Raw genomic sequence first — 12,416 nt, 5'->3', positions numbered from 1 at the left:
CAAAAACACCAGCCAGTAGAGGCACAAATAGGGTTGGTACCTAGAATGACAGACTCAATTTTCAGACTCCAAATTCAGTGGTTTTTCTATGCTACTATTTTGCCTTATAGACAGTCCAGTATCCATCCCTCCCATCAGTCCATGATCACAAACTGTTCAATCCCACAGTTCCTCACTCCATTCACATGACTCTAAGCACTTAATTCAGGCCACACATCTCTAAAAGTTACCATGCTCCCATTTAACAGAAGAGAAAAGCAAGACATAATTTTTTCCCTCAAGCAGCTAGGTAGCAAAAATCAAGAAGACCTGTATTCAAATCCTGCCTCAGACACTTATTAGCCATGTGATCCTAGGCATTTGCTTAACTTTATCAGCCTCAGTTTCCTCATCTCTAAAGTTGGATAATAACACTAATTCCCAGGGTTATTGTGAGGATCAATGAGAAGATATGTAGAAAATAAAAATATCCTATCCTATTATTATTTTTCTCCTCCTCCCAGAATATCACTGCCTTACAGTTGGAAGAACCCTTCAAATTCAATGAGTCTAACCCCTTTCATTTTATAGATGGGGAAACTGAGGCTCAGTGACTTACACAAGTCACACAAGTAGAAGTAGGAGAGCCAGAATTTGAACCAAGGTGGTGGAAGAGGCACCTCTTCCACTGCACCGGAGAACCTAAGCTAAAGAATGCCCCACCTCCCCCTTAGACCTGACTGCTAGAGTAAGCACTGGACCAAATTCTTACTCCCAAATGATCTCAGTCAATTTGATTAAGTGGCCATAATAGAAGGTAAAGAATGGAGGAAACTTTACATGAATACAGCCCTTAATTCTCTGTATTTGAAGATGAATTGAATTCTAACAATACCAATTCAGGGAACTACTATGAAGAACCTAGGAGAGCCCATCAGGAACCCCATTTAAACAAGATAGGTGGGCCATTTACCTGTGGTTTAGAGACCCCGAAATGCATAGAATCCATTTCCTGGTAATTGTCTGAATAAAGTGGGCATTGTGGCTTAGGGGGCTGTTGTTTGGTAGTTCTTACTGAGTAGGAAAAATGGAAATGGGCTTTGGTCATTGCTGAATTCTAGTTTATGTCCTGTGTGTTCCAAGTGCCACTGAGAAAAGATCTTTAAAGATTTTCTTCCAAATACTTGGGTAGAATGTCTTTATTTTAAAGCTCTTGCCGTGGTCACAGTGTGCTTTATCACATCTACTGTGAGCAGGGTTTCCCCTGCAGTGTAGATGAGTAGATCCAGAAATGTGCTTTCCAGGGTGGTTGGGACAGAAGGAATGACAAATGGACAGAAAAGAGGGAAGGAGACGGCACAAGAAAAAAAGAGATAGGAGGAAAGGTGAAACAGAGGGAGGGTAGAAAGAGAGAAGAGGAAGAGAGGGGAGAGAATTATAGAAAAAAGTACAGTAGACAGTGACCTGATTCTGAAGGCAGATGACTTGGATTCCATATCACTCTCTAGGGGCAGTTAAGTGGCTAAATGGATAGAGCCCTAGATCTGGAGCTAGGAGAACCTGGGTTCGAATCTAGTCTCAGATACTTCCTAGCTCAGTGACCCTGAGCAAATTACTTAACCCCAGTTGCCTAGCCCTTACCACTCTTTTGCCTTAGAACCTATATCTAATATTGATTCTAAGAAAGAAGGTAAAAATTTAAAAGGAAAAAAAATTGGCTAGCTGGGTGAGTCACAACCCTGATTACTTAGCCCTTGCACCTCTTCTCTCTTAGAATTGATACTAAGACAGAGGCATGAATTTTTTTTTAAATCAATCTCTAGTATTCATTCAAGGTTTTCTTGGGTATGTCACTTTAAAGCTCTGGGCCTCAGTTTCTTTATTTGTAAATTGAAGAGAATAGATAGGCAGCCTCTGAGTTAATCCTTTGATCTTGGAGCAGATACTTCTCTCCCTGGACTTCATTTTTCTAAATTGTAAAATAGAACATTGGACTACATGGTCTTAAGGTTGGTCCCTTCTGTCTCTAATGCTATAATCCTCTGATACAAAGAAATCAAACTATATCTGCCCTGTACACCAACACCTGTACTTAAAGACATTGGCCTCCTAGACTCGTGGGAGTCTGTCCAGACCAAATTCCTCGTCTACTAGATGAAGAAATTTGATGCTGGTAAAGGTCCCTGTCCAGTGTCACACAGGTAACAAGTTGCAAAGCAGGAACTAGAATCCTCATCTAGAATTCTCTCCTTAATACAACAGTGCATGCCCAAATGAGAGGAACTGTCCAAGGGCACAGAGGTGATAATGGCAGCAATGCTGGGATGGGAACAATAGGCTCCAGTCTGAGTTCCAACTCCTCTACTCACTAGTCAGGTATAGCTTTAATTAAATAACTTTATTTGGTGAACAAAGGTGAGGAGGAAGGGGAGAGAGCAAAATACCAAGGTAAAGAAAAGAGACAGAGGGACAGAAACACAGAGACAAATACAGAGATGAGCAGAGACAGAGACAAAGATGGAGATGAAGGGATGTAGAGAGACAGAGATGGTAGAAGAGACAAAGAGTGGAGAGGAGCAGAAGAAAAGAGAGTAGAGAGAAGAAGAGGAAGGGAGCAGAGAAAAGGAAGGGAAAAGAGGAAGAGGGGAGACAAAGAGGAGAGGAGGAAACATTGATAAAAGGAAGAGAAAGAAGTTGAAATGTGAATGATGAGAGCTCAGCTCATCTTGGCTATATTTTGCTGATTTCTTTTCAGGCTCCAGATGCTTGAGGCCATCTGCAAACACTGGGAGGGGCCCATCAGCTTGGCTCTGTACCTGTCCGATGCCGAAGCCCAGCAGTTCCTGCGCTATGCCCAGGGCTCTGAGGTCCTCATGAGCCGCCATAATGTTGGCTATCACATCGTGTATAAAGAGGGCCAGTTCTACCCTGTGAACCTTCTACGCAATGTGGCCATGAAACATATCAGCACGCCATATATGTTTCTATCTGACATTGACTTCCTGCCTATGTACGGACTCTGTGAGTACCTCAGGTAAGTGTGGGACTACCTCTCTAATAGTCCTACCTCCCTTTCTCTCTCCTAAGAGGAATGATGGACTTAGAATTGGGAGATCAGCTTATAGCAAGGATGAGCCAGTAGGGGGTGTGGCCAATGTCTAGGACATCAGATTTGGGGAACACTTCAAGCCCTTTGGCAACAAAATGAAAACTATGAGATGGTGGGCTGGGTTGAATGAGGCAATCTGAATCTATCACTCTTGTGAATTTGGATGAACAGAGTAGAGTGAACCCTGACGCTGATCTCAGATCTTCTCCAGAAAAGATTAGGTACTCCCTCAGACTTTCTTAACTTTGTGTCTATAGACCACTAAGATGTCTGTGGATGGATTTCAAGGAATCTGCGAACTTGGATGGGGAAAAAACACATCTTTACTTCAATATAATTGGTTTCCTTCATACTCTTGTCTTTTATGAATTTAAAGATCTTTTTTTGAGGAGTGTAGAGACTATGCCAAATTACCAAAGGGAAACATAACACAAAAACAAGGTGAAGAGTCCCAGCTCCAGAGATAGGCTGGGTCCTCTGAAGCTACTATTATGATATGATGGAGACATCATGTGGTCAAAAAGGAAATTCAGCCCCTGGAATTATAGTTGATTTGTGAATCTTTTATGGGCTGTGTGGCTTATGGGAATTTGTAAAGGAGAGTTTCTCGAGGCAATTTTTTTTAATCCAGCACCTCCATTATCCAGAAGAAGAAACTCAGGCTCACAGAAATCAGCATGAATGCCCCTTAGCCAACAGAGATGCTAGCTCTTTTCTTTCCTGAAGCATCTTGGTCTAGTTAAAAGAGCCCTAGATTTGAAGCCCAAGGTCCTAGGTTCCAATTCCAATTTTGTCATTTACTAATTACATGATTTGAGGTAATTCAGGCCACCACTCAGACTTCTAAACCATATCTGTTCTGACCTACCAGATTCCTCACTATTTCTCTAATGCATAACGACAATCCCTCATCAAGCCTTGCCTGGACTACTCCTGCAGTCACCCTCCATCTGCTCTCTCTGCTCCATTTTTCCTCATTCCAATACATCATTCACTCAGCTAAAAAATAATCTTCCTAAAGTATGTCTGGCCAAGTCTTCCCTTACTCATGACATCCTGATAGTGCCACCTTTCCTCCAGGATCTCTTCAGCATTTCAACCTTTTCCCAACCTTGCCTCTTCTTGTCTTCTTGGGCTTCTTATACCTTACTCCCTTCCAAGTACTCTATGATCTTACTACAATGCCTACTCGAAGTTCTCCTAACAACACTGTATCTCTTCTCTCCATGCCTTTGCCCTGGCAGTATCCCATGCTTAGAGTGTTTTTCTCCTTCCCTTCTGCCTCTGGGTTTCCCTATTTCCTTCAAGTCTCAAATGAAAGTCTAACTTCTGTGGACCTCCCTAAAACCCCTCGACTAGGACTTTCTATCTCATCTCCATTTGTCTTCTATGAACCTTTGCATGTTATGTCCCATTAAAATGAATGCTCCTTGAAATCAGGGACTGCATTTTGCCTTTCATTGTATCATTATTATATATCAAAGTGCCTAGAATATAAGAAATACTTAACAAATCCTTATTGCCTGAGTGACTGACTCATTCTCCATCCTATAAAATGAGAGAGTTAGAATAGGTGCTGTCTAAGGTCTCTTCCAACTCTTAATACATGATCCCTTTATCCTATATGGCCTGAGTTCAAATTCTGAATCTACAATATTCTATCTGTGTGGCCCTGGACAAATCCACTCCTCTAAACCTTGTTTCCCTCCTCTAAAAAATAAGAGGAGGAAATGATAACCTTGAAATGATGACCTTGGACATCCCTTCCCACTTTTTATATCTGCAATCTTTGGATCCTATGTAGGGAGCAAGAGGGCAGATTCTTGGGCTCCTCCTCATCATCATCATCAACCTCAGAATAATACCACAATAATACTAATGATAATAATTCCCATTTCTATGGCATTTTACAACTTACCAACCACTTCCTCACCCTCTGAGATATGCATGATGAGAATTGTCCTACCCATTCATGGTAAAGGAAATTGTCCATTTTTACTTTCCACTGTATCAAATTGCCTTTCATGCAAATCCATTTCCAGTCCTATCTCTATCCTCTCCCCCTGTGCCTTTGGACTCATTTAGAACCATGCATCCTTAGAACTGGGAAGGGCTTAGAAGTTTATCTAATACGGTCAGAAGATCTTTCACTTTTACAAATGAGAAAACCAAGGCTCAGAGAGGTTAAGCAATTTGGTCAAGGTCATACTGTTTATATATAATGGAGTTACAACCTCTTTTGACCCCACTTTCTCATTTCCTGCTTCACTCTTTCTCCGGAAATTGCCCTCCTCACCAAAAATTGGTCTGCAAAACTGAATGATCTCTGGGCTCTAAAGGGAAGATGTCATTCTTAAAATCCCACTTTATGAAACTTGATTTACAAAGCCCTGGAGCCAGAAACCTCTGATCCCTCTGGCTTAGGTCTGGGAAGGGTTTTCTTTCCCTGGCTGATTTCCGAAGGCAATGAGCATTTTCTTTGGCCCTTCTTTCATTTATTGGCACCTTTGAGGATAAATCATCTCTGGGCTGTACCAGAGGGAGCAGAAAGCTGGATATTAGGAGAGTTAGATGTATGTCTGGCATCTGTAATTAGCTATCTATGTGACCTTTGATCAGTCATTTTTCCCTTTTGGATCCCACACATCCTCATCTGCAAAATAGGGATCCTGAGGTCAGAAATTTAGAGGTAGAAAAGACCTTTGAGGTCGTATAACCTAACTCTCCATAGGATTAAAATGCAGAACTGAAATATACTTCAAAGGACATCTAAGTAAACTCTCTCAATTTTTGGATAGGGAAGTTGAGGCCATAAAGAGGGGGAGACTTTCCCAGGGTCCTGCAAAAATCAACATGGACCAGAGGTTGAGAATTCTCTGTTCTCATGAAATTGGAAGGACAGATTTGTCCCTCCCCCAACACACACACACACACACACACACACACACACACACACACACACACACACACACACACAAATTTGGCCATATAACATAGCTTCAATGGAGTTCGGGTTTCTAACCCATTAAATAAATGAGAATGTTATTTGTAGTACATATTTGGCAATATTTTGGGTGTAGAAAATATTGGGTTAACCTGACACTTCTATGCAAATTGAATTATTTGCCAGTACTTTCTTCCTATCAGCCACACGAGCTGGCTGATATAAGCATCACTCTATTTTCCAAATGAGGAAACAGACTCACCAAGGTAAAAAAATGTCCTGCTAAGTCTTAGACCAGAGCAGTGAGCAGAACTGCCTCCTAGCAGATTCTATGGCATCCTTTTAGTGGCCTTTCCCAGCGTAGGGATGCATTTGTTCCTCTGAGTCCAGCTCCTCCCTCGTGGTCCAGCGTATCTGTGAGTAGGCAGCCTGGGCTTTGGAGATGCTGCCTGCAGCTGTGAAACTGAGTGGAAGCAACTGACCAACAACAGGGGCTGAGCTGGTGACCCCGGCCTCATTAGCTTCTGTGCTCTAATTGAGTTCTCTCCTCGAGCCCTCCCCAGCAGGGGATGCACAGCTTCCAGCCTGTGGCCTGCCGACTGCAGGTCAGCCACGTCATCCTCATCCCCGTGTACAAAGGACCTTGGCTATCCAGGGCAAAGCAGTATTGGTGCTGGGAGCTTGACTTTCCATTTTCATGTTGCTTGTTCAGAGTCCGCTTTCTTTCTGATTGCAGTCTAGTTTGGCTTTCCTAATTAGATGGCTGGCTTCAAGAGACTCCTCTTCCCTAGGAAGATAAGAACACAGTGGGGTAGAGTGGAGGAGAGGGAAGAGCTAAACTCAATCTAAAATTAAAAGATGTGGGTTTGAATCTCGCTACATGGGCAGAACACTATCTCGGTGGACTTCAGTTTCTACATACATAAATTGAGGATGATGGTGTCACCTGGGTGATAGAATGAGTAGAGTATTGGACCTGGCATCAGGGATATGGGAGTTTCTTTCTCAAACACTGAACCAGAGCAAGTCACTTAAATGTTCAGTCTATTTCCTCATCCATAAAATGGGGGAAATAATAGGAAGTAGTTCACAAAATTGCTATGAAGATCAAGTGAGATAACATATACAAAAGCATTTTGTAAATCTCAAAGGGTTATTATTAAAATAACAAGGTTGGACTAAATGACCTCCAAGGTGCCTCCTGGCTCTGTTCCTGTGATCTTTGATAAAAATATCCATGTGCCTTCTCTTAGAATATTGGATCCATCAGGGGAGCCATCCTCATTTTCATCCTAGCCTCTTCCTTGGCCAAGAGGTACATCCCCCCTTGGGAACCAAGCACTCTTTCCTGACCCTGATCCTATCATCTCCTCAAAAGCCTGGACCAAGAAATGACAATCCAGATGACCCTGGGGATGGCATTTCTAAGAAGTGCCCCTTGGAGATGCATGTTTTCCCTATCCCCTGATGATGAATCAGAGTGATTGGTGGGGACCCAAGGAAGATAGGAGGAATCTTGTGTTTCCTGAAGCCCAGGAGCATGCAAGAAAGACCAGAGGCTCTGAGATTTAGGTTCAAACCTCACTTCTGACATTGACTATCCATGCTACTTTGAGTCACTGTGGACCTCTGTGAACCTCAGCTTCCTGATCTGTAAAATGAAGGGTTTGGATTAAATGGACAAAGAGGTCCTTTCCAGTCCTGTACCTATGATCCCGTGTAATTAGGTACCATTCCTAGGCTAGGTCTCAGCTCCTCATTTGTAAAATGAGTACATCAGACTAACTGAACTCTGCCATCACTATGGACCCTTGATCTATGGCTCCCCAAAGTGGGAGTCTTTTTTTCCTGCTTGCCAAAAGGGTACCACATCATTGAGGGGGAAGCACCACCTAGTGGTTTCTGGTAGAAATGGCATAAGCTATTATAACAACCACTTTGGGATTGACTAATGTTTTTAAAAAAGAAAATTTCTGTTTCTGAGCCTTTTTTCTCCCTGGAATTCTTTTTTGTGGGGGGTCAATACCTGAGGGTTCTTTGAGGGCCTGAGGTCACTGCTAAGGTTCCTTTGTGATTTATAATCTAATCTAGAACTGTAGAAAGGTTACAATAACTGAATCATCGGAAATAATACAGTGATACAGAGAAACACTGTGAGATCATAGAACTAACCCTGGGAAGGAATTTAGGAAAAATGGAGCCTGGTTTCTAGTATTTTTAAACCCTTACCTCCTAGGTTTCTCTTTTCTTTTCTCTAGGTCTCACAGCTAGAATGTGGCATATTAAGTATCACCACATCAAAATATATCCAGGCTTTATGCTTTTAGCAATAAAAGAATAACATATATATCTACAATTTAATAGATGGGCTATAGCAGGTTACCCAAAGATCTTAAATAATATATTCAAGGTCACACAGATAGTAGACGTCAGAGGCAAATTTTATGCCACTCTCTTCCTTACTCAACATTCAGACTACTACACTTTCACTCCAAGCTCTCTAAAGCTGATTCCACTCCCTTTGAAAATTGTAATAACTGGGTTCAGTCCAAATGAAAGTGCTTCTCTCTCCCAACACATATTGCTTTCTACCCTCAGAAGGAATAGTTTCCCAAATTTAATGAGGAATTGAGAAGAAAACTCTGATTATTCTTTGGTCACTGGATCAGTTTTCAGACACAAGTTATAGTAATTGAAATTCACTCCAGAAAGAGGTAAGATCAGAGAATTCTTTCAGCCTTCCTTGACAACACCATCTTCCCAATTCCACTTGGGTCTCCCTTGGGTTTTTCACAAAGCCTAGTGTTGGATCAAATTGGAAACAATCATCCTCTCTGATGGGACGCCCCTTTGGCTTTCTGTGAAATAGAATCTTTCAGAAGGAAGATTCTTGGAGCCTAAAAGGAGGGCAAATGAACAAAAAGGGTGGTGGGGAGGAATGAAGAACTTGCCTAAAGCAAATTCCTTTATCACTCCAGAAAGCATCATCCACTAAAAGGAGTATCAGAAAAAGAAAGCCACCATTAAGCAGTTTCTCAGAAGAGACCATTCTCAGCATGATATTCTCAAATGGGTATCTCAAACATGACAAATAAAGGCTGAACAGTTGGGTATCCTCAATGCTGATAGAGATAATAGTGATTCCAAAAGGAAGTAGCTAGAGAAGAATACCACTCATAATTCTAGTCACTTCAAAGGACCCTAATTTTCATATGCCTAATCTTTTTTTAATTGAATTTCATTTAATTTTTAAAACCTTATCTTCTGTCTAAGAATTGATTCTAAGAATTGACTCCAAGACAGAAGAATGATAAGAGCTGGGCAACTGGAGGTAAGTGACTTGCCCAATATAAACACAGCTAGGGAGGGTCTGAGGTCAAATTTGAACCCAATACCTTTTGTTCGCAGGCCCAGATCTCTATTCACTAAGCCACATAGCTGCCCCTCACCTCCCTGTTCTTGAAAGAGGGATGTTGAAAAGGAAAGCCAGTCATAGGATCAGAGATTTGGGAAAGTAAGATGACCTATCCAGGGACACATAGGATATATCAGAGGAATTGGGCCTTGGTATTCCTGCCTGAGACCAGAATCCTGCCTCTGACACATATTGGCTGTGTGATCCAAAGTAAATAACTTAAACTCTCAGTGGTTCAGGAAACCATAAATTGTGAAGAAAATTTTAGATCTGCATTGACAGGGAAACAATACTTAATAGTTGTTCTTGACATTAATGAAAAAACAAATCTGTTGGTTTTTTTAAAGGACAAGGCCATCTAGACCAATCCCCTCATTTCATAAATCAGGAAACTAAGGCATGTCATACTGGGGAAATGATTTGGCCAAAGTGACCCAGGGAAACTGCACTCAGAATCTGTATTCAGATCTCTATAACTCCAGGTCCAGAATTCTTTATGATGCTACAGGCTACTCACCCCTGCAAGGACAAGCTCCTAGCTATGTGGCCATAAGCAAGACAAGTCCCTTTTAATTCTTTCCTCCAGAATCCTTTTTTAAAATCTCTTCTTTCCTTTCTAATAGGCATTAATGTAGACTTTATGGAAAATTCATTTTTCTGATGTTTGAGCTTGCAGTTGTTACAGAATCATTTTCTCTTCCTTGGCTGTATTTTGTTGTATTTATAGATCTGCCAGTTTTGGTTTTTTATATTGATTAGTGTCTTCTTTGGTTTGCTAATTTCTCCAGCTTTAATTACTGAATTGGGGCTTTGTGTCATTTTGTATCTACACTTAAATGTGTACATATTGGCTGCTTTGATAGAATATGAGGGCAGGGAGTTTCCCTTTTGTCTTTGCTTCCCAAGTGCCTACCTAACACTGTAGTAGCCTCTTAAATTCTTCTTAATTGATTGATTAATAGAGGGAAGATATGGCATGTTGTATCTAGAGAATGGGTTGTTCTCCTTCCTAGGAAGCTGTTGATAAGGTAAAAGAGAAAATGTGTGTAACTGTTGCACCACCTGAGGAGGCATAGGGGGAAAGGGTAGGACTGAGGAAAGCAGAAAATCCCATGGATAAATTTTCTCCACTTCATAATTTTGCCTTGGGCAATGCTGGCCAGACTGGATTCAATAATAAGTTTATCCTTTCAGTAGTCCAGGGGTTATTCATGTCATGAAGAATAGAGGCCATGCTGAGTAAAACAATCTTACAGGTCCCTTTTTCTTCTATTTCTATTCCTTGTTCTTTTATTAGAAATCATGCTAAAAATTGAGGAGTTTAGGGTGCAACAAAGAATAGAACTTCAATCCATTTCTACATCTCTTAAAGTAGTGACTCCTATCACGGATGGCAAAAAGGTGAAACAAATATATGGGAAATCCTGAAACTATACTTTCTGCCTAGCTGTCTCAAACCTCATTCACCATCCTCTCCTGTCTTCTCTCTATCACCGAGGTTACGTGCAATCTCTCCTTGAAAAGAAAATCGTTCTGGGGTCAAGGATGTTAACAAACCCAATAGTCCATCTCCAAACCTCCAATTTACCAACCTTGCTGAAAGTGGGCTTTCAAACTTCAAGAGAGTACATTGGAATATGTTCTGTGCCATCCCTAATCCTCAGCCCTCCCCTCTCCACCCACCTTCACCCTTAAGCCCTTCTCTGCTCACCATTTTGTACCATTTGAGCGCTGACCAGTGCCAGAAGGAAGATGGATGGTTGCCACTGTGTGATTTATTGCTGCAGTCCCTCTTTCCATGAAGAATAGGATAATTGACAGAGGCTGGCCTTTCTGCCTTTCCTCCACTCTCCACCTACCAACCCCATTTCTCTCATGGTGCCTGGTGACTGTGCCTACCTAAAATGATGAACTTGCCAAGCTCGTGGCACTCTACCCTGGTTAGGCCATTTTGGGGGCACTATATTCAGTTATAGGACAATCAATGTAATCCAATCCAACAAATATTTATTAAGCACTTAATGCAGGCAAAGAAATGTGCTGAATGCCAAAAAATGCATTTTCAAAAGGGTCCCTGCTCTCAAGAAGCCCAGGCTTTCTCAAGGTTAAATCAAACGCAAGAGATTCTTAACATGAGGTCCATAGATTTCAGGGCATCTGTTGCCCTGAAAGGGAAAAAAATAATTATCATCTTTATTTTCACTTATTTCTAAATGGACTTAAGAATTTCTTCAGTTATTTAAAAACGTGATTCTGAGGATCCATAGGCTTCATGAAACTTCCTGGAGCCCCTGAATGCAGATATGCCAGAGAACTGTGACCATGACTGTGAAGTGACTCAAAGCCAGAGTTGAAGGCAACCAATTAGAGGAAACATCTGGAGAAGAAAAGGCTTAGCAAGAGTGTGATGGTGCTCATAAAAAATTTGAAGGATGATCATGTAGAAAAAAGATTAGACTTAGTTTACTTGGCCTCAGGAGATAGAACTAGGAATTATGAGTGGAATTTACAAAAAAAGGAAAGATATTCACTCTATAAAAAAATCAGAACTTCTGGACAGTGGAATGGGCTATCTGAACAGGCAGTGAGTGAATTTGCTATCTCTCCAGGGTCATTAGTTGGAACCTGAGTGAATATATTTAAGGTAATTGATGCCTTAGAATGGTTTGGAAAAGATGACCTCTCAGGGGTCTCCTTGCTCTAAGGCTGCTGTGGTCCCACCAAGATCCAGAATTAAGTGTCCCTCTTTGTTTCTCTGTTCTCTTTTATACCAGGAAGTCAGTCATCCAGCTAGACTTGGCCAATACCAAGAAGGCACTGATTGTGCCAGCTTTTGAAACCCTCCGGTACCGCCTATCCTTCCCCAAGTCCAAAGCAGAGCTCCTATCGATGTTGGATATGGGGACTCTCTTCACTTTCAGGTAAGGAGTGAAACTCAGTTGTGGCCTCAACAGGTGATCTGTGACAAT

The 12,416-nt window shown here is 41.5% G+C and overlaps 1 protein-coding gene across 2 annotated transcripts in view; it reads left to right on the top strand.

Moving 5' to 3' along the window:
• LARGE1 (LARGE xylosyl- and glucuronyltransferase 1) overlaps positions 1-12,416 on the top strand; it is a 612,082-nt gene that overhangs the window by 589,573 nt on the left and 10,093 nt on the right. For both annotated transcript variants that reach the window (XM_001366359.3, XM_056798822.1), the window contains 2 exons: positions 2,735-3,013; positions 12,222-12,368. In XM_001366359.3, coding sequence (XP_001366396.1) covers positions 2,735-3,013; positions 12,222-12,368 — 426 coding nt within the window. The remainder of the gene's footprint in view (positions 1-2,734; positions 3,014-12,221; positions 12,369-12,416) is intronic.

This window comes from Monodelphis domestica, chromosome 5 (assembly GCF_027887165.1).
Source record: "Monodelphis domestica isolate mMonDom1 chromosome 5, mMonDom1.pri, whole genome shotgun sequence".
Classification (NCBI taxonomy): Eukaryota; Metazoa; Chordata; class Mammalia; order Didelphimorphia; family Didelphidae; genus Monodelphis; species Monodelphis domestica.
This window is presented reverse-complemented; position numbering and strand designations above follow the sequence as displayed.